This window comes from Rhinopithecus bieti, unplaced genomic scaffold (assembly GCF_001698545.2).
Source record: "Rhinopithecus bieti isolate Rb0 unplaced genomic scaffold, ASM169854v2 scaffold_15143, whole genome shotgun sequence".
Classification (NCBI taxonomy): domain Eukaryota; kingdom Metazoa; phylum Chordata; class Mammalia; order Primates; family Cercopithecidae; genus Rhinopithecus; species Rhinopithecus bieti.
The window spans coordinates 1172666-1198746 of record NW_016808091.1 but is presented as its reverse complement, the minus strand read 5'-3'; the positions used below and the strand labels follow the sequence as shown (position 1 = coordinate 1198746).

General features: G+C 43.6%; 1 protein-coding gene and 1 long non-coding RNA gene across 6 annotated transcripts in view; one reads left to right on the top strand and one right to left on the bottom strand.

The window, feature by feature from the left end:
* Nucleotides 1-26081, bottom strand: part of WDFY4 (WDFY family member 4) — a 305713-nt gene that overhangs the window by 131987 nt on the left and 147645 nt on the right. For all 4 annotated transcript variants that reach the window (XM_017885513.1, XM_017885510.1, XM_017885511.1 and 1 more), the window contains 2 exons: nucleotides 24727-24912; nucleotides 22898-23034 (listed from right to left, as the gene is read on the bottom strand). In XM_017885513.1, the coding sequence (XP_017741002.1) occupies nucleotides 22898-23034; nucleotides 24727-24912 (323 nt within the window). The remainder of the gene's footprint in view (nucleotides 1-22897; nucleotides 23035-24726; nucleotides 24913-26081) is intronic.
* Nucleotides 18955-24897, top strand: LOC108537801 (uncharacterized). 2 transcript variants are annotated; one of them, XR_001887925.1, is made up of 6 exons: nucleotides 18959-19040; nucleotides 19199-19305; nucleotides 20453-20529; nucleotides 20914-21033; nucleotides 21357-21423; nucleotides 24808-24897. It is a non-coding gene; the product is annotated as an uncharacterized LOC108537801 (long non-coding RNA). The 2 variants fall into 2 exon arrangements; XR_001887926.1 differs by lacking the exon at nucleotides 19199-19305 and having other exon boundaries at nucleotides 18955-19040.

Genomic DNA, 26081 nt, shown 5'->3' with positions numbered 1-26081 from the left:
AAAAAAAAAAAAAAAAAAAAAAAAAAAAAAAGACCTTAGTACATTTTGTTCCATCCATGTCACCCATCTAGATGGATATAGAGACTTTAATATTAATATCTTTTTATAATAGACTGGCTAAATAACTTATATTTATATATTGAACATACTAATGTTTCTCAAAATGTGGTCAATAAATTTCTAGGGATTCCTGAGACCTTTTCAGAGGCCCTGTGGAGTCAAAACTACTTTCAAAATACTATGACATTTTTGCCTTTTTTTTCCCTTGTGTTGAAATTGCATTGATGGCCCCAACGCAATAGTAAATAAAACTAATGCCTTGGCACAAATCAAGACATTGGCACCAACTATATAAAAATCACCATGTGTGTTCCCCACCACCAAGAGCTTATAGGAGGAAAAAAAAAAAGTTATTTTCATTTAAGAATGTCTTTGATGAAGCAGTACAAATTATTAATTTTATTAAACATCAACCCTGAATACACTTCTTTTAATAGTTTGTGTGATAAAATGGGAAGTCTGCATAAAACATTTCTGAATACAAAAAAAAAAAAAAAAAACTGTGATGGTTTTCTCAAGGAAAAGTGCATGCATAATTGTTAGTTCTGTGAGCCGAACTAGCTGCTTCTCTCAGAGAACATCATTTCTATCTGAACGAATGACTGGCAGACAAAATTACAGTTATTGGCATAAGTATTTGGCAGCTATTTTCTTGAAAGTGAACAAAGTAAACCCGTCATCTCAAATGAAACAACTGACAGTATTTGCTACCAAAGATAAAATTTGAGCAAATTTTGAAAAATCGAGCAAATACTAGAATTTTGAAAAATTTGTATCTGTGTGCCTCTGTGAGCTTGACAGTGTCCCAGTAGCTAAGAATTTTTCCGGTGTTAACTTCAGCATAACTTTTCCATATTGCATAATAAAATGTGTCAACAATTGGGAGATCTACATAAGTCAGGGAACCAATATTTCCCATATATACTACCTGTATGTTCTAATGCATGTTTCAAAATAATGTATGGGTTAAAATATTCACTCAAAGTGTAAGATAGATCAACACATTTGAATGTAACAGACTACAAAAATTTTACTGATAGAGTTCAAGTGTCCTTTAATAAATTACAACTTGTTGAGTTTTGGTATAGTATCAAAGAAGAATATAATTTCCTTAAACCACCATGGCACGGGTATACCTATGCAACAAACCTACACGTACTGCACATGTACCCCAGAACTTAAAGTATAATTTTAAAAAGATGAAAAAAAGAATCAGAAGAAAATTGAGCCTCACATAGATATGTAGTTGAAAAAGAGAGGAGTATTTTAATAGTCTTTTCAGATAAGTGTGGATATTTTTCTTGAATACTCATCAATCTGACAGGTAGTATCTGGTTAGGTGAGTAAGTTGAGATGTGGAATCTGCAACAATATCAACCAACTTTTCATATTCTGTTGTATTAAAATACAGTGGCTATCTTGCAAAAAACAACAACAACAACAAAAAAAAAACTCCTGAAATACTACTTTCTTTTCTAACTGCATATCTGTGGGAAGCCAGATATTCTTCATCTACTTCAAAACATGCTACAACAGATTGAAAAGAAACAGATATTAGAATTCGACAATTTTCACTAAGTCCTACTGGTACTAAAAGATTTTCAAAATATAAAACAGTACCACTTTTCTTACATTTTTTGTTTTGAAAATATAGTTACAATAGTCTCCCCTTACCTTCAAGGCACATGTTCCAAGATGTTTCAAGAATGCCTGAAACCACAGATAGTACCGAAACCTATATATACTGTTTTTCTATACGTACATACCTATGATAAAGTTTAATCTATAAATTAGGCACAGAAAGAGATTAGCAACAATAATAATAAATGGAGTAATTATAATAATATACTGTAACAAAAGTTATTTAATATTGTAAGTTATTTCTGAGATTTTCTACTTAATATTTTTGAACCATGGTTAACCATGGATAACTGAAACTGCAGAAAACAAAACTGCGAATAAGAGAGGACTACTGTACTCATTCAAAATGTTACATTTACACATAATGGATCTATTATTTCTATTATTATTTTAAAATAAATTAACACATGCATCATTTTAAAAAATTGTTCTAATTTATAATATAGTAAATATCAGTAGATAAAATATACATAAGCCAAAGCTCTTTGGAGTCCTTAATAATTTTTAAGAAAGTGAACGGGTCTTGAGACCAAAAAGTTTGAGAACTGTTGCCCTACCACTGCGAAAATGAATGAACCACTACTGTGGCTAAATCCTACAAACATAATTTGTAGCGAAATAAGCCAGACCAATGAGTATATACTATGTTATTTCATTTATATAAAATTTAAAATATGGGACACTAATTTATGATATTAGATACCAAAAGAGGGACTACTTTGGGGGAAGAAGGTGCTAGAGACTGGAAGGAGGCATGGAATCAGGGATGCTACTGGGGTATCATTAATGGTGATTACATGTTCACTTTGTCAAAATTCTTAAATTTGTATATTTATGTCCTGCTTTTTCCCTATGTATATTATCCTCCAATAAAATTTAAAAATGTTTATTGGCAAACACTAAAAAATATAAAACAATATCATTTGGAAACCCCAGTTACTGTTTTGGAACAAAGGAAATAGGGTGATTTCATTCTTTTTCTTTTCTTTCATTTTTTTTTGTTTGCAATTTCTTTTCAATATTGCTGTTACATTGTTTATACACATTTAAAAGTAAAACAATCATTATGAGCATTACAAGTGACATAGAATGCTGAAAAGTTTGACTAATTCTACATCTAAGGCAAAAGCCCAGAATTTTTTCTATTATGGTACTTTGGAGACATGCAGCAGAAATACAGAACTCTTAGGGGACCTTGGACGCAAAGCAGCTGCCTTCAAATAAATGGACTGCCTTGCAGCAGAGGGATAGGCCTTGCCATGATGATACCCGCGGGTTAAGTGGGCCCAAGGTAGGGAAGTTCAGTCAGGCCAACTTGAGTGTGATAACATGAAAAGACCTTCATGTTCTGAGCACTACAGAATAACAATATGGGAGGTAGAAAGCACAGAAGTCCAGACACCTTAGTTTTTGGTTCTTAGTAGTCACATTACAGGGGAGGTCACTTAATCTTTCTGAAACTTTATTTATCGTCAATAAAATGAGGTTACTAGGACCTCTCTTGTCTATTGTGCAGAGATGTTATGAAGCTAGGATGAGACAGTAGGATAAAAATATTTTGTAAACTGCAAATGATCTCCTAGCGAGACTGTTGGGATATAAAATATTGAAGTCATTAATAAGGTCAGTTGAAAAAAAATACTTAGGGCTACACACAGTGGCTCAAGGCTGTAATCCCAGCACTTTGGGAGGCTGAGGTGGGTGGATCGCTAGAGCTCACGAGTTCGAGACCAGCCTGGGCAAAAAGGCAAAACCCCGTCTCTACAAAAAATACAAAAATTAGCTGGGCATGGTGGTGTGCACCTGTGGTCCCAGCTACTCAGGAGACTGAGGTGGGAGGGTGGCTTGAACCCCAGAGGTAGAGTTGCAGTGAGCCGGACTGTACCACCGTACTCCAGCCTGACAAAGCCAGACCTTGTCTAAAGAAACAAACAAACAAACAAACAAAAAAACAAAAGACTTAGATTGTCTCCTCAAAATTAAAATTAGCACTTAAAGAAAATGCTCTATGAGTTAGGTTATAAACATCTTCACACTTCAAATAAATACTTTGTCTACAATAACTGCAGTCCAGAATTGGTTATACTCTGGCTCAGATTCTCCATTTCAGGGTTCAAAAAAGGATGGGACACACAGCCCACGCAGTGGCTGAGTTGAGTGATGGGGAGGGGAGAGGCTGTTCAGGCCAGGAGCTTGTAGGGAGGGCTTGAAGATGGCTACAGATGGGGATAAGGCTGTAGCTGGTGCACGGAGAGTGAGGCGGTTCACACCTCATGGCTTCTGTTTCCAGAGTGGAGTAGGAGGCAAAATGACTGCTTCTCCTGAGAGCTGAGCAGCTCTTAAACAGAGTAGTGAATGTTTGGCAGAATGGGACAGGGAATGCACCGCGAGCACATCAGTGGATTATCTAAGAGTATTGATAACCCAAATATGTATCATCCCTTGGTCTGTTCTCTCAACATTACTTTCAATTAACTAACACGTACAGGGCACTTTACGACTGACAAAGGAGTTATGCATGTGCACATTTAAAATTTATCCTCCTGACAAATTTATATGATTACTCTCATTTTACAGAAGAAGATATCGAGGCCAAGTGAGAATAAGTGACTCTGTCAATACAGGAAGTGGCAGAGTCGGAAGATGAGTCTTTGGACTCTGTCACTATGGGCATCTGTCTCTCGTGCATTTCCACCCAGTGTATCTCCACCTTCCCACTGACCTTTGAGCCCTTTATGCCTTGGAAAGTTGTCATACTCAGGGAGGTGGAGACAGGAGGAAGGATATTTGGGTCAGGTCAAGGGCAGAGGCCCATCTGCCTAGACAGCAGTGATTGTAGCACATCGAGCAGGGACAGATTCAGAGCAGAGTGCTGCATTGCTTATTAGAACTAAATAGCATTTGCTTAGCAACTGCCAGCACATTAAAGAGTTTGAGAACCTTTGGAGTAGAACAAAGGGCCTCTAAGAGCTGTCTGGAGATTTGAGAGGCAAAGTGGGTCTGGGTCCTGCTCTCCCAGTGCCTCTTCAGGGCTTTGGCTGCAGGACACAAGTCAGAAGTTGGAATGGGAAATTGGGCACATCTCCATGGAGGGTCACTTCTAAGTGGGCTCACCAAAGCTTGGTGGTACCCACCTTTGCCAGGGGCACCCTTAGGGCTGGCCAGCTGCTGGTGACACTACTGACCAAGCTGTCCCGCAGGAAACACCAGCTAACCACTGATGACAGTCATTATGCTTGTTTGTTTAAAGCATCATTAGTCCTGTAATCACAGTTGTGTGGCCTCACAAAAAAATGAGAAAGGCTGATATCTGAAGGCAGCAGCTCAGATCCTGCTCAGCAACTTGGTGCTAAGATGATAGTTATGGGTCCTGGCCACTTCAGCCACACACTACATGTCAGGTCTGGGACTAAACTCAGAAAGGAGGGATGCCGAGTCCTCACCTGCACTGCACTGGCCATGAACGGACATGTGATTACCGTTTCATCCTTCAACTCACCTTTCTCACTGCCATTAATTTATCCCAAGGAAATCATAAGATATTTGCACACATAGTGGACGTTTTTCACCATCCTATTGATAGCAGCACAAAATGAAACAATTTAAGCATCCACACATGGAGGAGGGTCCATCCTGTGATAGAATGCTATGCGGTCAGCACAAATCAAGCTCTCACCAACGGCTGCCCCCAGTCTTGCAGCACCTTGACATCCCCTTTGGGTGAACACCATCCTGACCGTAGATGGATGACTTGAATAGTGGGGCAAAGTCTGGATTTCAGTCTCCTTTTGCTCTTCTGGCCGGATGCCCTTCCATACAACCTACATAGTCATTCACAGCAGCCCTGGTATCAAAAAGGACCTAGTTATGGGCACCAGGTTCTTGCTATATCAATATTTTAAAATTGATAGAATAGAAAACAGTATGCTTTTAAGAACAAGAATTAAATCTGCGTATATTTGCCTAGGAAAGAAAAACTAACAGAATATACAATGTGCTGTCCATTAGTGTTGTTCATCAAATATTTCCAGGTCTTTATTCCTATAGGTAGTGGCGTGATGAAACTTCCTGCTACCTTTGATCTTGGTGAGGCCAAGGAGAGATGTGCAGAAGCTTGACAGCAATTTGCTAATCTCTCTTTTTCAGCTCTGTGTGGCAACACTCAATGTTCTAGATAGTGGCCGCACCATGAGCCAGTGTCGCTGAGTGAGAATAAGGTATACAGAGTCTCAGGCCAACACTCAGGGTACTCATAGCACAAGTGAGAAATAAGCATTTGCTATTTTAGGCCAGTTGGACTTGGGAGTTTTTGTTACTGTAACATAACCTAATACTTTTTGAGTAATACACACACCAAAAATGTTAGAAAGGGTGATAGTGAAATTGCATTAAAACATAATTGTGAGCAGAAAAAAAGAGAGCAAGAGAGTTACAGGGAAAGCACGTATGAGACCAGTTACATACTATGAGAAAAAAGCTGGAACCATTTGAACAACAAGATAAGTAACAATGGGCTTCATGGACTACAGCCCAAATTCCAAAATAAATATGAATGAATCTCTACTGACATAAATAAGATTGAAGAAATAAATAAAGAAGAAGAGACAACACTTCCTTACAGAAGAATTTTAAATTATATATGTAGCTAATCCCCTTCCAGACATTAGAGCTGAATTGCTCGCACCCCTTGAGGGTAGTATGGACTTAGCGACTTGATTCCAAAGAATCAAGTATGGAAAGGCAGATACAGTAACTTTACCATAGAGGAATGTGACAGACACCACCTTAACTCCATGATAAGGGTTAACATCAGCAGTGATGACATTATATGGACATCATGTATCCCCTGATATCATGTGGAGAGAAGGGCATATCACCTCTGTGGACCCATAACCCCAGGCTAATCATGAAAAAAACATGAGGCAAACCAAAACTGAGGGACATTCTACAAAATATCTGACCATACTCAAAGCTGTCAAAGTCACAAAAAACAAGGAATATCTGAGAAATTGTCACAAACCAGAGAGGACTAAGGAGACAAGACAACTGTATGTAATGTGGTACCCTGGATTGAATTCCAGGTTAGCAGAAAAAATGATAAAATCAAAATAAAGTCTGATGTTTAGTCAATAGTAATGTAACAATGTCAATTTCTTAGCTTTGACAAATATGTCATGAATAAGATGTTAACAACAGGGAAAACTGGGTGGGAGGACATGGAAGTAGTGAATGTGAATATGAAAAGTATTGCAAAATTAAAAATGATTTTCTAAATCACAATGGGAATTCACCCAACCCTCTATCCTAACCCCCACTGAGAACTTGGGATGGAGAATGCGAGTCTCTTCTTCCTCAGGGAGACACCATTCCACAGGCTCTCTTGGCTGTCAACAGCTCGTTGTATTAAATGTAATTCTCCTGTTACAAACAATTATTTTGGGGGTAAATCTTTTCTGCTGAAATTGCACAAGCCAGTCACTTCATCTGGTACTTAACAAAGAAAGACTGATTGGTGTGCAAAATGGTGGAAAAGTTGCTTGGTGGATGTGCAGGATGGTGCAGAATTCACCAAACTGCAGATGGTTGTGCATTCTGTGGATAGTTTGGGGGAATGTTGAGTATTGCTGACAACTTAATATCCATTTTATAAATAGACTTTAGAACTTAACCTCATATAATATGTTACTCCATAGGCTGTCTTCTTTACTATTTTTTAAAGTTTCTGGGTATTCATTAACCAAGAAAATCCATAAAGGAAAGCAGTGGTCATGCTGCTTTACTTTAGTGTCAACTCCAGATCCCTTTAGCATCGGACTTTCCCCAACAAAAGACAGATTCCAGTTGAACTCAGGGGATCCCCCATCCATGGAGGGCAGAGTGATGGAGGGCAGAGTGAAACTGCTGCCGAGGTAGATACTACTCCCAGAGAGCCCAAGCTCTCATTGATCATTGTCATTGGACGCAATGGTCCCCCACTTGTCACCTGTCCTGCACCAGTGCTGATTGAGAGGATGAGAGATTTGGTCACCACATAGTCATAGCAGTGAGGAGCAGAGGAGCCACACCTGTGCGAGCACTGTGTTGTTATCGTGTAAACTAATTGTTGTTATGAACACTCTTTCCCGGCACGCCTCCTCGAGGTGCTGCAGCAGTAGGTAAACTCTGCAGGAGCAGCGTTCTGTGTCACTGTGAGGGGTTTCCCCACCAGCCCACCAGAATCAGCTCCTCAAGGTCATGATTCAGGGCTTCCCAAGTGGAGGCAATGATCAAACTTTGAGGGATTAAAAAGAACCTCACAGACCTTCCTCACTCACTTGGGCCGAAATCTCCACAGCTGGTCACCCCCTGCCTGGAGTAAAACACCCCAGGGGTCAGGATTAAAGAGACCCAGCAGGACCTGCTGATGACATCTACCGGGAGCAGGGTCAGGGTGGGCAGCTCCTGCTCTTACTCCCACCCCTTGTTTAAGTCCATGTGCAATGCAGTCTTTCACTAGTTGCAAAGGATCCAGTGAACAGGTGACCTAAACACTTCTATTATGTGTCCTCCACAGAAGGCTGACATATCCACCTTGGAATACAAGTTCTTAGTGGAGGCCTGGTTTTAGTTGAGTGATAGAAGCAATTAATGAGAACACCATGAAATGAAATGCTGTCCCTGTTTGTTGGTAAATCGTGTGTATACTATCCTTATGTGAGCCCAGAAAATGCTGGCAGCCCTTGAGGAAGAAGGCACAATGTGTACTGAGTGATGGGACAGCCTGGGCTCTGCAGCAAGCTATAGTCGGGGCCCAGGGGTCTTTGGGGGACGTCTATTTGGATGACTCAGGCCAGAAAAGGCTTTTTCCTTTGAGTGCCCAGGTAATTGCACTTTTCTCTGCTATGGAGACGCAGCCCCCGGATCCTTAATAAATGTCAAGCAATACCAGAGTAATAATCATATTTCCAGCTATAATGACAAACAACTGGTGCTCCGAGCGGGTGAAGAGGGACCAGAACACCACAGCGCAATTCATCTCTTGTTAAATTCACTCACATATTAATTTCTGAGATGAATGGTGGTTTCTAATTTGTCTGTTTTGAACTGTGATGTTTTTATTAAATTCAATCATCATGAGTACATGAAGAAGGACTACTTAAAAACAAATCCACTCTGGTATAGCAAAAGGCGAATCCTTTAAAATTGCAGGCACCATGCCTTCTCAAGGAAGCCATGCTCTCTCCTCTCTGCTTTCCTCTGTGGGTGTCAGGGCCTCTGTGAGTCTGAGACAGGCGGGAAGTGTCGCCACTGGCCTTCCTTGAACTCGCCTATTCTCACCCTGTCTCTGTGGGCCTCATCCTCACAGGTTAATGTTTTTTTTGTCTTTTTTTTTTTTGAGACGGAGTCTCGCTCTGTCGCCCAGGCTGGAGTGCAGTGGCCGGATCTCAGCTCACTGCAAGCTCCGCCTGCCGGGTTTACGCCATTCTCCTGCCTCAGCCTCCCAAGTAGCTGCGACTACAGGCGCCCGCCACCTCGCCCGGCTAGTTTTTTGTATTTTTTAGTAGAGACGGGGTTTCACCATGTTAGCCAGGATGGTCTCGATCTCCTGACCTTGTGATCCTCCCGTCTCGGCCTCCCAAAGTGCTGGGATTACAGGTTTGAGCCACCACGCCCGGCCAGGTTAATGTTCTTAAAGACTCACACCTCCTCAGGCAGGGCAAGAAGGTTAGGGATTACTGGAGGGGGTTTGAATGAGAGATGAATGAGAAGATCTACCCTGGGAGCAGAGGAGTTTCAGCCCATGCAAACATCTTTCCCTGAATATGTATTGAGAAGTGAGGCACTGATAAGGACTAAATTGTGTTCCCCCCAATTCATATGTTGAAGCCCTAACCCCTACTACCTCAGAATGTGACAGTATTTGGAGACAGGGCCTTTAAAGAGGTGATAAAGTTAAAGTGAAGAGGGTGGGCCCTAATCCTACATGACTGGTGTCCTTATAATAGATGAGGACACGGTCATGTACAGAGGACAGACTATGTGAGGACACGGGGAAGGCAGCATCTCTGAGCTGGAAAAGAGGCCTCGGGAGAAACCAGCCCCTCCAACACTTTCCTCTCGGACTTCCAGCCTCTAGGACTGCGAGACAATAAATGTCTGTAGTTTAAGCCACCCTGGCTGGGATACTTTGTTATGGCTGTCCCAGGAAACTAATATGGGAACTTTCACTCCAAATAATTCTCCCCTAGCACTGAGACACCTGGACCCCAAAACTGACATATTTCAAAGACAGATCACAACCAGGGCTGGAGTCTATGAGGAGATCTCTTCTTTGGGCTTTATGAAGAGCAAAAAGGTCACCCTGGTCAGGACTGCCCCATTGCTGAGGCTCCAGAGTAGAGCCGTTGGCAGCACTGGCTGCAAGCTGCACCCACTCTAGGAGCTTCCTAAGGCCACCTGACCACATGCCAGCTCCAGGATGCTGCACAGCCACTCTTCCTTATGTTCTTGGAAGCCACACTGTGACTAGCCAATATGTTAGTCCTACTGTGTGATTCACCACTGCGCTGCCTGAGGGTCATAGGTAGACTGGTCAATACCAACCTTTCCCCCTCCTTTAGGGTGGGTCCCCATAGATGCAGTCATTGTGCATAAAAAAATAGGTAAGCCTGAAATAGACGAACCTGGCTTCTTCCTAGCAGTCTCTTTTCAGCCAATGATTCGCAGCACCTGCTCTAGTGCAGGCCCTGTGCAAACCTGAAGGCCTTCAAGATGGGCAGGGAACAGGGCTTGCCCACCAGGAACTTAAAACTCTTGCAAGGGAGTAAATGAGAAAATGACTTGCCCACAGAGGGGGCCACACCGACTCACAGCCAGGCTGGAGAGGGCTTGGTGGGCTTCCAGAAGGGATAGTATCCCTGCAGGCCTCCTCTAAGCAGAGAGGACCACATTTTCCTAAGGGTAGAGATGGGAGAAAATAGCCTGCACTATTACAAAATATGGAAGTGGGTCTACCTGGAGCAAAGATGCCATGTGGGAATGTGACAGGACATGAACTTGGATAAGCAGTGGGGTCAGCTACACAGGGCTTCTTAATTCATTGGTACAAGTCTGAGTCTGCACAGCTTGGAAACTAAGGATGGTTTTTGATCGGGGACATGACATCATCAGCTCAGATCTTTAGAAACTCACAGTGGGGGTGACATGATGGCAGGATGGGGCAGAGTCAGCTGTGAGGTAGAGGTCATCTGCTTTGCTCACCCTGTGTCCCTATTCTCCAGCACTGAACCTAGCTCTTGGCAGAAGCACAGTTGATGGATGAGAAATGGATGCGTGAACCCTCTTGCCTCCCACTCCACAGTGGCATTCAGGAAGCTCTCAGGCCAGGGCTGGACTCGGTGCTTTCTTGTTTTTTTTTTTTTTTTTTTTTTTTTTTTTTTTTGAGATGGAGTTCTGCTCCTGTCACCTAGGCTGGAGTGCAATGCCACAATCTCAGCTCACTGCAACCTCTGCCTCCTGGGTTCAAGCAATTCTCCAGCCTCAGCCTCCCGAGTAGCTGGGATTACAGATGTGCGCCACCATGCCCAGCTAAATTTTGTATTATTAGTAGAGACAGCGTTTCACCATATTGGCCAGGCCAGTCTCGAACTCCTGACCTCAGGTGATCTACTCGCCTTGGTCTCCCACAGTGCTGGGATTACAAGTGTGAGCCACTGTGCCCAGCCTGGACTCAGTGCTTTCTTCTGCTGTCTCCCCTCTCTCCTCCACATTCCATCTCTCCTTCCTTCTTTGCCAGGCCCAAGAGCCAAGTTCACATCAACCCCCATCAGCAACAGCGAAGAAAAGAAAATTTCAGAACTTCCTGTTCTGAGACTTTGAAAGACTTTTTTAATTAACCAAAATGGTTTCTCATAATAGATGGGTCCCAGGGCGGGACGGCGGCTGTAACTCATGCGACAGCGCCAAGCGGGCTGGCTGTGAGTGGGGGGCCTAGCGGATTGTGAATGGCAGCAGCGCCTCAGGAGGGCCCCAGACTGATTCTCCCCACCATGGCCATCTGCCGTTTTATCTTTTATACAGCTTGGGACACTTCTGTCTTTGGAATGCTAGAGCATTTTTGGCTTGATGAGTATGTTTTTGAAAATACTTAAATTTAGATAAATACACAAAAATGTGTTTCCTTATAACTCATAATTTTAAAAAATTAAAAACATCTCCTGGGATGGTGATACCCTCCCCCCAACCACTACTCTAATTTTCAGAATGCAGGTATACCTTACATTGTGAAGTCCAGTATATCTAAATCTGAACCTCAAAATAGATGTCTGCATGTAAGTATCCTTTAAAGAACTACATTTGATTTTCAAAAGGATTCAACCCAGGATTTCTTTAAGTTGCCAGATTCCTAAATTAATTTCACATCTGTTTTACTTTACAAAACCTTGATACATGCAGTATACTTTTTTTTTCTGAAATCCATCTACTGTTATTTATTTATATTTGGATGTCATCTAACTAGGGAGATAAACAGCCAGGCTATAAGGACTCCTTAAATATAAGGACCATGTATCATCTCCGTGCTCATAGAAATGAGTGTTATGCCTACTCAAAACTTCATGTGTTGTTGAATTGCAAATGGTAAAGTATTTAAGTAAATTAAAATATTGCGAGTTGACCTGCAGATGTGGACTCTGTATTACTCAATTTTTTCCTCAATCACAGCCTCATATTTGGCATATAAACACAGCCTGACTATGTAATAAAATAAGTCACTATAGAGGAGAAAGAAACAAGAATATCAGTAAATACCTAGCAGATGGAGGTGAGATCTGGTTAATCTTTCCAAACTGGATGTTTCTGTTTAGGTTGAAGTTGTTGGGGAAGGAAATGAGTATCTGTCCCTCAGGACTTTTTGGTATCATTTAGATACAATGCATCTTTAAACGGGCAGTGGTTGTTACCTCGGATGGAGAACATTCCATTGATTCATGGAGCTTGCATAACCTCAGTGCCTTCCTTGTTGGAAGGGTTTTCAGACCATAGTCTTGTTGCCAAAAGCAAACCAAATTTAATCCCATTTTTTGGGAGGCCGCGTGGCCAAAAGAACAGTCAAAGAGATGGCATTTGGGTCACTCTCAGGTTGTAGAACCCACAGTAGACTCCTCCTTTAGTGACAGTTGTAGACCAGGAAGAGTGTGACTGTCAGGAGATAACACTGCAAGCAAGCCATGGACAAAGCGAGTCACTGTAGCTACTGATTATTCATTAAGTGTGTGGACTTTGCACTTAAGTCACAACATGGCAGACTACATGGCAGAGTTACAGCCGCCTTCTCGCCCTGGAACCCAAGGTTTAAGAACAAGAATAAACATTTCTGGTACAGGAAATTTTTATCAAGTAGCTGAGGTAGAAGCTTGCTGCACATTAGGAGAAGATCAGCACCATCTGGTTGAAGCATCAGGGTCCCTTTGTTAGTTCGGGGTCTCTGCTAGCCCAGCCATTGTCCTTCACGTGAACTTGCAGGAGGAAGCCCCTCTGGATAGTCAAATGAGAACAAGGCGTCCTCCTCTGGGCAGCCGTGGACGACACCACAGCTCAGGGCCTGCTGCGGAGCTCAGAAGTCGGGGTACACCTGGCAACTGCTGTCTCTGGGGTGCCCTGGTCTGGTACAGGCGAGCATTCCCTGCAGTGAGGACACTGCTTGCCACACACCAGCTGGTTTCACATCTACCACCAGCTGCTGTGCAATGATGATGCCTGCCTATCTCTGCTTGGGCCCTCAGGATAGGTGCCTGCACCCACATTGATGGGCTGTTAGTGGTTCTGCCAGTTCTATTCAGAGCCAGGCCCTGACACCGATCCTTTTAAGGGGACAAAGGAGAGTCTCTCTTAGGCCTCTGTATTTGCTTTGCATTTATGTGAAATCTCCACACAAAACCGAGGGGCCTGGATCCAGTACCAATTATTCCTGGAAAAATCATCCAAGAAGAAGTTGAGTGGGTTTGATGTCATGAATAGAGACTTTTTCTTCTCATCTGCATCAGGTGACATCAGCTTGATGCTCAAGTGGTCCAGCATCTTCATGTACAAAGATACCAGAGTGGACATCCTATCCACTGAACTAGCTGCTTTATTAAAAGACAGGTATTCAGGATTCAATCAGAATTGTTTTAAAAATGAAACCTATGGAGACTTGAACCTGCTGGCTTCTAGCTTGGGTAGTCTGTTTTCCTGTTTTCCAGCAGGTGTGCAGTGACTCTGTGATGTTTCAGGAAGACCCCTAATCTAAGAAGGTTACTGCATTTAGCACTACAGTGTGCCCATTCCATTTATAATATTTTATCAGAAGCCATCATGATCTCAGATGGAGAATATTCCACTGATTCACAGGACTTGCACAAGCTCTGCTCTCTGCCCTAAGAAATCAGGAAAATGTGAACTTACAACTAAGGATGGCTGAACTTGAAGTTTGATATGTGCAGTTTCTCTTTCCTGCATAGGTAGGGGAATGTGTGTAACCTATTTTCAGCAAGTCATGGATGATATTCCCTGAACCTAACCTGACAGAAAACATACATTAGAAGATTTGCCCTAAAATACCTTTAAAGGGAAAACTCAGCTAGAGAATTTAAGGCAGGAATTGCAGAAACTTTTCCGGAAAAAAAAAAAAATCAGTTGCGATATATTTAAACATGAAGGACACAAATATAAACAAAGTGCAGTAACAAATATAGCAACGGAACAGTCTGTGCCCTATAGTACTATGACCTTGCTACCACTCCAGCGTGAACAGCCCAATGGAAACTTTTATACCACTAGCAGCAAAATGACTGGTTTTATTGAAGAAGAAACAAACAAAAACTATGTTGCTCTAAGCAGCTTTGAAATGAATATCTGATTCAAAACTTCCCCTGTGCATATAATTGCATGCTAATTTACATTTTAATTACTTCCTAAGAAATCAAAAGCATTTGTTGACAGTAGAACATAATGTCAACTTCACGGTGCTCTGTTGGTGGATGCTTAATGAACTTAATTAGATAATTAGTGATGTTAATTATCCTTCTATTATGAAGATAAAGATGTCTCACAAATGATGCACCCAGTAAAGAAACATCATTAAAGGTATCAGTGTTTGCTTTGTTCATTTACATGTATTTTTCAAACTCCTGTAACAGATACTTGTGATAGACCAGAGACACTTAAAATGGAAAAGAAAACCACTGTCTTCTCTTGTCCTTCCCCCTTATTCTGGATACTAATGCTATACTGGTGATGCTGCCACTTTTTCAAAATCTGGGCTGTAGGGAACTCTCGTCCTTGTTCAGTTCTGCTGCTGAGTTTCCAGTACAATTGATCAGACTCCTTCCCACTTCCTTCTCTCTGGTGTGATAGGTGAATTCTAACATAAATTGCTTGTACAATGGGATGTGTCTATGTGTATGTGTAGGGGGGATATGCATGTATACATGTGTGTGTGAGAGAGACAGAGAGTGTGTGCGTGTCTGTGTGTGTGTGTGTGAGAGAGAGAGAGAGTGTGTGTGTGTGTGTGTGTGTGTGTGTCAAGGCAAGAGCAAAAATGAGAGAGAAAGCTCTGGTTGAGTGTCCAGAAAACCTAAAAGGATAACAGAGCCCCTCCCCACCACCCCAGCCTGGCTGCATTTCCCTGACGCTACAGTGTGTCCCCACCTCCATCACCAGAATCTGTCCCTCTTGGGGAGATCATTCTGGGTGTGGTGTAGGAAGCACAGCTGCCTGCAAAACTGAGGGCAATGATACAGGCCACATAGACTTTACTTTCAGTTGAAGTGAAAACAGAAATTTTGAGGTTTAAAAAATAAAACACTAGACTTCATTACTTTTTTGTTCCTTCCTTGCCCCCAAATACCACCATAATCAGAGCATAATGGATATCCCGTCTGGAAATAGTCCTAGCCCTGACAGTACGATGAAGAGCTCTCAGACCAGGCTGGGGAGAGAGGCATTATTTTTAGGCTCAGTTATCTCAGGAAAAGCACCAAGAGCAAAGAGGTCCTTGGCAGCATTGCCCACCACAATTAAGAAAACCAATATTCCATTTAGCAGAAGGTCTTAGAACATCACTCACGCCAGTAGGGCAGTTTATACTTTTCAAAGTGTTTCTTAAATTATACTTTCCTTTGTTTCTGAGTGGTTTTATTTCTCTAACAGATAGTCCTATTTAATTACTTATTCAAAAGACTCTTCCTACCACTGAACACAACTGGGTTTTCCAACAATACAGCATTGTGATTTATTATAAACACTGTTTTCAGGTTTTCTGAGTCTCCCTTGTCTTTTCTGTGGTTTTCAATAATTTATCCCTCCAACCTGCTTTCTCTTGATCTGTGAATACAAGCTGGCCTTTCTGCTCTCCTGCCACGCCAGCAAGAACCTGTCTCAAGATCTCGCCTCTCTCTGGGTCCTCTGACCCTCCCATTTTAGAAATCCTCGTGTGTCTTTATTCTCCTTCAGGTTTAGGCCGCCTACCTCCAAATCCCTCTCTTAAAGTCATATTCACCTCCCGGGGAAGACGTTTCTCTCTTGCCCACAAACATTATGTTGAATCTACTGCAACTTTAAGTAAAAATATTTCACATGATGACCTTCTGAATATCAGATTTTAAAAATGTCCTGCAACCTCTTAAAGATCTTTAACTCTTTTTCAGAAGAATTTCTCTGAGAATTCTGACTTCTGTTTTCACAACTGCATTTTGACATCCTCAGCTCAGCTGTTGTACCACTTACTCCCCCTGCATTTCAAAGCCAGTTCTTTCTATTTTCAAAAATCTATTCTCACTCCCGGTACTCTCTGGTCTCATGAGCTTTTTACCCCAGGGAAGTGAAATCTGAAGCCTGCACCTGGAGTGCTGCTCAGCTCCTGAACATGGAGAGCCCAAGCATTCAACTAGAAAACAGCTGTGTCATCAGCAGAGCTTATTGCCTTTCTTCCTGAAACTGCAGTGTGGGATTCTCCACGGCTCAACGTGCCCTCAGCCTCAGCAAGACCCTCCTCTTATCAGCAGGAGACAAACACAAACATGCCAACAAGCAAGACCAGGTGCTACTTGATCACTCCCGCAACGATGGCTAAAGCCTTCCAGTTCTGCACATTTGCTTTCCCCTCTGCAATCTTAATTTGGGTCCCATGATTTCTTTGAAGAGAAAATAAGTATAGGAAACAGTAATGCATGAAATAATATGATGTCTGGGATGTTGCTTCAGAAGTATTCAGTGTAGAAGGGGAAAGTGGGAAGTGATAAGGAGAGCAAATTGGCCATGAGTTGAAAATTGTTGAAGTCAAGTGATGGATAGATACATGGGGATTCACCACATTATTTTCCTACTTATGTATATGTTTGAAAATTTCCAGTGATTTTTTATAAAGATAATGGGTGAAGTGCTCAGAGGGGATAGTCAAAAACATCATTTCCCTCACCAAGGACCTCAGCCAGAGCTGCCCTTAACAGAGGTGTCACTGAGTTGCTGGCCTCAGTCAGCAACTTGTCCTCTGCCAGGGCAGAGTTGCTCCATGCTAGGGTGGGTGATGGCAGGTCTGGCACCTGGTCAGGGAAGGAGCTGATGGCAGACCCCAGGCACCCTGCCCACACAAGTGCCCTGCCTCTGAAGTCTTCAAGGCCCCCAATGGTAGGCCTCATAGGGCGGCCTTTAGGGGACTCCCGAGAAAGGTGTGGGGCAAACTTCTAATGTTCCCCTGTCCTTGCCAGGGCAGATGTAGAATTCCTATGGAAAGCTTTTACTTTTTTTTAGCAACTCCAGCAGATCATCCTCAGGCTTCTGGTGCCCTCTCATCCCCTTCTATTAATTCTTACACAGCCCTGACTTCCCTAGGTGGTCTTCCCTAGGTGGGCCATTTCAGTTTGCTAATATATGGCTTTGAAAACAGCAACTGGATGCTTGCTCAGCTATCTCCTAAAGCCATGGAATTGTGGGGAACAAAGGGCTTTGCCTTCCTCCATGTGAATCCTGCTCTTCTGTTAGTCCCCCAGTCTTTGCTGGCAGGCTGGTGAGTGGGTCTCCCTCCTGTGGTGGGGCCTGCCTGGCTCACTGCTGGGATAGCTGTCCACGTGTGTACAGTTGATCCGAGGAGGAAAGTGGGCTGAAATCTAGCTTATGCTCTATGTACACAGGTCGGGGGCTGCCCAGAGAGACTCTTACCCCTTTAAGGGCTGGAAGTCGCCTTGCACTCTCAGCCCCTTCCTCTGGTTCTTATTTCTCCCCATTCTCTGCAGAATCCCACAGAGCCATCTGAATGCCAGACCTCCTACCCCCAGGTGCCGTCTCTTCTCAGAGCCAGGCCTGTCCTGGGTGGCCCTCTTTTCTCACCTGTCCCAGCCTCAGTTGAACAGAATTTTCTGTGCGTTATTGATGTTCACTACTCCAACTACAGCTACTGCAGCCCCCACTATCTCCCACCTGAATCACCCTACAGCCCCCTGCCACCCCAGTTCAGCTCCCCACTAGGGGGCCCTCACCTGTAATCTCACCTATAGGAGCAGATGCCATGCCTCTCTTTAACCTCCCACCTACAAGTAAATGTGAGTGTCTAGGCTGGCCTGTGGTGCCCCCTGACCTGGCTTTTACCCACTGCCTTGGCCCCTTTCTTACCACCTGTTACGCCTCTGGCCTTCTCCCTGCCCGAGAGCTCTCTGCACAGGCTTTGACCCTGCTGCTCCTCCCAGACTCAGGTCTAGGCGTCACTTCCTCCATGGCCCCTTCCTAACCAGCTTCCAGCCCCCTGACTCCTGTGCACATTTTCTGATTACTAATGCTTTTATATAAACAGATGATGACACACATTGTATTTTGGGATATTTTCAATTTTCATAAAAGTTACAAAGATAGTAGAGAGTTTTCATCTACCTTTCAGCTGTTTTCCCATAAAGTTATTAACATCCCACATTGCCATGGTGTACCTGTCAAAACTAAGAAACCAACATTGGTTTTTTATGTCTTTTCAGCTTGTTTTTAAACAAGGAAGTCTGGAATTGAATAGGTAATCAAAGCTGAGTCCACAGCTGTGAAGAGGGGAGCTGGCCAGCCTGTGCAGTCTGGATTCTCCAGGCAGACGGTGGACATGAGATAGTGGCCTGAGTTGCCCTTTGGTGGCCTCAAGGGAGTCCAAGTTCCCAACCTCTGTCCAACAAGCTGACACCTGCAGCCTTCTAGAGATGGTGGGTGATGTCACAATTTGCTCCCACAAGGGACTGTGATGGGGTCAGGGGGAGAAGAAGAAGAAATAACATCTATCAAATCAACCCTGCCTCAAAGTTCAGCTCACCCACCAGGAATAAAACATTTTCTACTAAAAATGAAGATAGGTAAGAGGAATTAAGAATTCTGTATCATATGTCTCACTCCAAGGAACAATTTATCAGTGCTATAGGGTTGTCAGCTGCTGACATGATAAGGAATAACACCAAATGAATAATGTTTCCTCCAATACCAACTCCTTTAATTACAAGCCTCTTCTTTCCAGAAGAGAGACAGAAGATGCAGAAACCCCAATTTCATGCACTTGTGCCTGAATAATGTCTCCGTGCTGCTTTTCCAGATGGCGACCTTCTCACTGGAGGGACTAATGATGTGGGTATATTTAGGGAAAACCAATAACGGAGTCTTTAACCTTCAACAACAAAAAGCATGTTGTACAAAATGTTCCTTGGGATACATTAGAAAATATCAATTACATTGCTCACTGAGGTGTAATCAGCTGTAATAATCAAAATTAATTTTTAAAAATAATTAAACAGACCCCAGGGCAAATAGTTGATGCTCTTATTCTATGACATCACAGTGTACATATGTACCTGAGAAGTTGTGCCTTCTGTTAGCGACAAAGACATCTCACGGAGTTGAGTGATGGATGCAGTGTCTGAAAGCTGGTGAGTTTCATCTCAGCAAAAGGAGGGGGAGCGTCTACTCCCTTGCTCTAAGCACTTCCATCTGCATTATTTAAGGGCCTACTGTGTAGCAGGCACTGTGCCCATCCAAGACTGAGTTACCAGTACAAGATGTTGCTAAGCAAAGATGCAGTTAATTTTAAAGATTAAAACACAGTTCTTTTTGTTTCAAAAATAATTTGTCTTTTAATATTTACAAGATAATTTAAAGTGTAGAAAGAATAAATCAAACTGAAGGGAAAGCGGGGGTCAATGGAGAATGAAGCCAGGGAGAAGGTATGTATGTACACATTTACATGCGTAGGTGGCTCAAAAATTTATCCCACTAGTTGTGTGTAATTACAAAAGCTGAACCATGCTTATCTCTCTGAATTTCTGAGTGTTCAGATCAAAGACAGAAACATAATCTGTTGCAAAATTTCTGCTCTTCTTGAGTTGCTGAAAGTAGTTCTTACTGGTGCTAAACGGTGAGGGAGACATTCTCCATGGCTGCCTGGAAGCTGGGGTGGCTCCGGGTGAATCCCTCTACTTCAGTCCAGTCACACTGGCTTTTGCTGCCCAGCACACTCATACCTCAGTGCCATTGCCCAACTGTCCTCTCTGCCTGACTCTCTTTCCCAGAGCATCTCAAAGCTCATGTTATTCATAAATTCTCTCCTCTGCTCCAATGCATCCTTGCCAAAGATGGCTTTGTTGGCCTTCTCCATCTAAACAGCCCAGCCCATCTCTTGCCACCCTCCCTGCCTTACCCTGCATGGTTTTTCCTCATTGCCATTAGTTCTCCCAATATTTACAAATGTATTTGCTTATTGTCTATCTTTACTCCTTAGACTGCAGCTTGTTGAGAGAAGAGAATATGTCAGTTTTGTTCTCTGCTGTAACCTCAATGTTGAGAGCAGGGTGCAGAGTAAGTGCTCAATAAATATTTGTTGAATGAACAAGTGAATAAGACCTCAATGGATGTAGAAGACAAAATCTTCAACAGCCTGCTCTCACCCAAGACAGAGCTGGCTTTAGATATTCTTTCACCCAGATCTCCCAATGTGAGCCAAGAGCAAACTGTTAAAAGCCACTTGGGACACCTATGTGGCCCCAAACGTGGCGGTCTACTCAGGCTTCTTTCATATGAGCTGTTGCTCAACACATGTCCCCAGGACTTGGAGGCAGCTGACCTGTGTCAATGACAGTGACTAGAGGGGAAGGGAGAGGGGCACTGGCAAGAGGCAGCATCAATAGGTGTGAGGTGATGAGATGAATACCCATGCCCAGCACCCTAACATCTCTTCCCTAGCTCGCAGCCAGGCTGCCCTGACCTCCTGGGGACACTGGTCAAGGAAGAGAAGCTCCAGGATGAAGCCAAGGAAAGACAGGCTGAGCCCCTTCTGTCTCAAGTGACATTGGTCAGGAGCAGGTACCTGGGCACAAGTGGGAGTGCTCCAAGTTTTAGGGCTTGGTACACATATCACCTATAGGATGATCTTGACCTTGGCAGAGAGAGCTAGAAGGCCAAATGGAATTTGTAAACAGTCTCCTATTTCTAAAGCATTTACAACTTCCCAGGGCTCCACATGCTCTACTATAAACAGAGCATATTCCCAGTTGTGAGTTCAGGAATGAAAGCTCTGAGAGGTTCCATAAATTCCCTAAGGTCCTCCTCAGCAGCACAAAGATGGGATCCCATCTTCTCTGACATTTAATGGCTGAAAAGTCCTTAACTTTCTTTTTTTTTTTCAGGTTCAGCTTCTACAACTTTATCAACAAGTCTATAATACCTGTCTGATGCAGCTATTATAAAATCTGAGTGAGTTACTCACACATTAATGTATTCAATCAGTGAGTCTATCAATGAACTTACCAAACAGTGCCTTTAACAAGTCAATTTCCTGAGAATACAGCCTGAATAAGACGTGTGCTTTGCCCTTAGTTCTTAGCATCAGGTAGCTGGTCAGCCAGCCATTCATTTCTGGACTTCCCTTCTATGTCTGAACTCTTTCCAGGCCCTGAGGCCTATGATTCCCAAAGGCTGGAAAAAGAAAGCCCTTTTCCTCATCTGTCTGGGCACTTACAGGCAGTTACAGATTATGAGCTGGTAGGATTTGGGCTCCGCCTCATTTCCCAAAGTTCATGGGCCAAGAGCTGGGATTATGTTAATGTGTCTGTCAGCTGTCTACTTTAACTCCCCGGGGAACTTTCCTGGGTTCCCATAGTTATTTATCCCACTGGAGAGTTCAATAAACTGCTCAAAGTCTCCTGACCCTACAGCCATGTTTAGCAACAACCACAGTCCACCTCTGAAGAAGTCAGTGCCCCTGGCATTATAATATATCACTGGTATTAGAATGTATCACAGATCATGCATTTCTAAAAGAGCCTCAGCCACATTTCCAGTCCCACATGTTCCTGCGGAACCTCATCACTCCCCCATGAGAAGGTGGAGTCTATTTCCCTTCCCTTGTACTTGGGCAGAATTTTTTGCCCATCTAGTTGGAGGTGACACTGCATAGCCCCTGAAGCTAGGTCATAAAAGGTAATGCAGTTTCTGCCTGGTGAGCTCTCTCTCTCCATTATCCTTTGAAATCCTGCTACCATGCTGTAAGGAAGCCCAGTTCACATGAGGAGGCTATGTGTAGGTGTTCCAGCCAATAGCCCCTGTTAAGATCTCAGACTAAAGCCAGCAGCAACCACCAGATATATGAGTAACTCAGCCTTCCAATGATCCCAGCTGAGGCCCCAGACACTGTGGGGCAGAGATAACCTGTTCCCCTACCCACTGTCCTCCAAATACCTTATAACAATATTCCTGATCTCACACACACACACACACACACACACACACACACACAAACCTTGTTGGAGCCAATGAGTTTTAGGAAGACTTGTTTTGCAGTTTTGAGAAATTGATCAGAAAACCCCAACAGGTCTGCCCCACACAGTAAAGAGGCCCACCCAACACAGTCAAAGTCGCCCATCCCTGTGTCTCCTGGCAATGAAGTGAATGTTTCTGTCCACCTCTGCTGGGCTCACACCCCTAGCTGCTGCTGAGTGGTGGGCTAGTGCCCTCTGAATATGTCTGACTCCAGTTGAGAATGGGAACAAGGAGCCAGCCTAATACAGCCTAAACCTAGCCTCAACTGGGGCTACATGCATACCCTCAAATGCTCACAAGGACGTGGAGTTAGATCATGTCTAGTAACAGGCAGCAGAGAGGAAATACGACTCGTGGGGTTTGAAGCAAATGCCTGATACTTTTCTAAGGAAAAGGGGTCTGGGCTCACCTCTGTCTTGCACTCAGGGTCCTTGGCCTGCCGCCCGGGCATCAGTTTCATGGCTGAGGACAGGCTTCCGCTCCACAAAGTGACTTTGCTGTGGTGTGCAACATTTGAACGACTTGCCAGTGACTTCTTCTCAGATGCTGAGGGCAGGGAAGCAAAGAATGTCAGAGGTGAAGTGAGAGCACACACTATTTTTCATAGCTAGCTTGGCTTTCAAAGGGCCAACCAGGGGCATGAGCCCCCTGTGGTTGCCTCCAAAAACAGAAAAAACCCAGGCTACAAGCTCACACTGCCGTCTTCTGACCTTCCTTTGGCTAAGAAACACTGTGGGCTTTGAGGTCACCAGACTTAGCCTAAACTCCTAGCTACACGGCTTGTTGACCCACAGTGAGATGTTGAGCAGGTTAACTAAAGTTGCTGAGCCTCAGTTTTCTCATCCTGTGAAACGGGGATAACAATATCTAAACTAATTGAGGCGTCATGAAGATTATGTAAGATATGTGTTTAAAGACCCTGGAACATGGAAAGTGTTCAATATAGGATTGTTGGCAAAAAGAGAGTCATTAGTAAGCTTTACAGTTTTACTACTTTATTCCACTGTATGTGCATGAATATATATATCCTATTTTATTTCACTCTTCTCTGAAATAGAATCTGACCATTTTGACTTTAAAAGTACATGAAAGTAGATAGGTATTGCTATTGTTTGAATGTGTGTTCCCTCCATAATTTACGTTGAAACGTAATCCCAATTGTGGTGGTACAAAGAAGTGGGACCTTTTGGGAGGTGATTAAAATATGAGGGTTCTACCCTCATGAATGAATTAGTGTCTTATAAAAGGGCTGAAGGGGACCATCCCGGGCCATTTTTGCCCTTCTGTCTGTTCCAACATGGGAGGACACAGCATTTCTCCCTTCCAGAGGATACAGCAACAAGGTACCATCTTAGAAGCAGATGCCAGACACAGCCCTCTGCAGACACCAGATCTACTGGCACCTTGATCTTGAACTTCCCAGCCTCCAGAACTGAGCAAATAATTTTCAATTATTTGTAAATCACTCAGTCTGTGGTATTTTGTTATGGCAGCATAAATGGACAAAACCAAGCATGTATATACACATCTGCCAGGTCTAATTTAGAAAGCCAATTAGAAGGAGATTCTGGACCACTGCACAGTCTGGGACAATACACATGGAAATAACTAGCTACTGAATCACTGCAAATTGTGTGATTCTGGAAGATGTACAAGTATAGGAGGTGTAAGTTGAAAACAGTGATCATCTTGAAAACAAAATTAAAACTTCATTCTTGCAGCTGCATTGACTAATATGCAAAAATGTTGTTTATTAGTACCAAATATTAATATGGTAAAAATGTTGAGGTCACTAACAGAATGCAAGAGACATTAATATTTTGGGGATGAAAACTTTCACTTCATGAAGTGACAGGACATGAGGAACCTAAGCTCAAGGTAATTGCGTGACTTAGTGAAAGATTTCAAAGCTGGTAGATGGATATCAGGGTAGGACATAGAACCTCAAGTTCCCGAGCCCAGGCCACAGCCTCCACATGGACCTCTTCCTCTAAGAAATTACTGGAATCTTCTTGCTTGGTTGGCCCCTCTGGCCTTGCTTTCACCTAAGGTGTCATGTGATATTCATTCTTTGTAAGGAAAGATACATAAGATTTCAGTGATAGAAATCCCATCCACTTAAGGGATGAGACAGAGGGTCCAGGTGGAAAAGGCTCTGGGCCCTGAGTAGAACCTTGGGGGAGTTTGGCTCTATGAGACCCAGGAGTTCCCATTCCCTTCGGCCGAGTGGATAGAGACCTAAGTAATGCTGCCAGGCCTTGAGCATCGTCTCCTCCCAGAGCGGTGTGACCTCTTCAATCTTCACTTCCCTCTCTCCAGATTTCACAGAGAGATCGATCTTGAAGGCATCCTCCAGAGTCTGCTGCCTCTGTGCCACCAGCTGCTGCCAGAGAGTCTGCACTGTCTTCTGGATGTTGTGTTGGACTAGCAGAGAGAGCACATGGCACACTCAGGATGGCCTCAGTGACCCTCCCAGAGAGGGCTGGGAGATAGTGTGTCATGAGTGGTTTTACCCCCACCCTTCTCTCTTAAGATCTTGAACATCACCCCAGCTTTGCAAGCTTCAGCCAGAAGCAATCAGTATGGAGAGCCACAGGCCTGACAACAACGTTACCAACACCCATGCAAGCTGGCCTTCCTCCACCTCCACCTGCCTGTCACCAATTCCTGCCTGCCTCACATGTCCAGGACTCGGAAATATCATTTATGAGTTCAGAGACCCTCACTCCCCACCCTGTAATTCTGTTGGATACCAGAGGAACACCTTGTGTGAACTCTAGGTAGTCAAATAGCTCCACTCAAACAGCTCCTTCCAACCTTCCCTTACATGTTGACCACTCAGGGGAATGGACACCAAGCTCAAGGCTATCCTGTGGCTCAGAGCCCAGGAAACAGCCAGTCCTCTTTCCTGGACCTTGCTTCTCACTACCCACCCATTTCAGTCCCCTGAAATTCTTCAGGTATAAGCAGATCTAACAAGCCAACTGTGTCTGCTGTGCCCCACATCTGTAATACCCTGAACCACACCTAAATTTCTTCTGATCTTGGACCAATGAGTCCCGTCTCTGGACCAATGAGCCCCTGGAGACTGTTTCTCTCACCCTAAGGGAATAGACAGTGCCCAGCTCAGCTCTACCAGCCAAGTCCCAAAGTGTGTACATCCATGTTGTAATCAACACCATGTCCAACAAACTTTAAAGTCACAAGATTTTTGAGCTTGGCAGCTACCTGACAGAACACAGAGGCCCTGTGTGTACAATCTTTTATTTTTGAGATGAAGTTTCACTCTTGTTGCCTAGGCTGGAGTGCAGTGGTGTGATCTTGGCTCACTGCAACCTCCGCCTCCCAGATTCAAGTGATTCTTCTGCCTCAGCCTCCCGCGTAGTTGGGATTACAGGTGCCAACCACTATGCCCAGCTAATATTTTTGTATTTTTAGTAGTGACAAGGTTTCAGCATGTTGGCCAGGCTGGCTTGAACTCCTGACCTTAGGTAATCCACCTGCCTTGGCCTCCCAAAGTGCTGGGGTACATAAGCCACTGCACCTGGTTGTGTGTACAATCTTGTATCACAACATATCACCAGGTAAGTGGA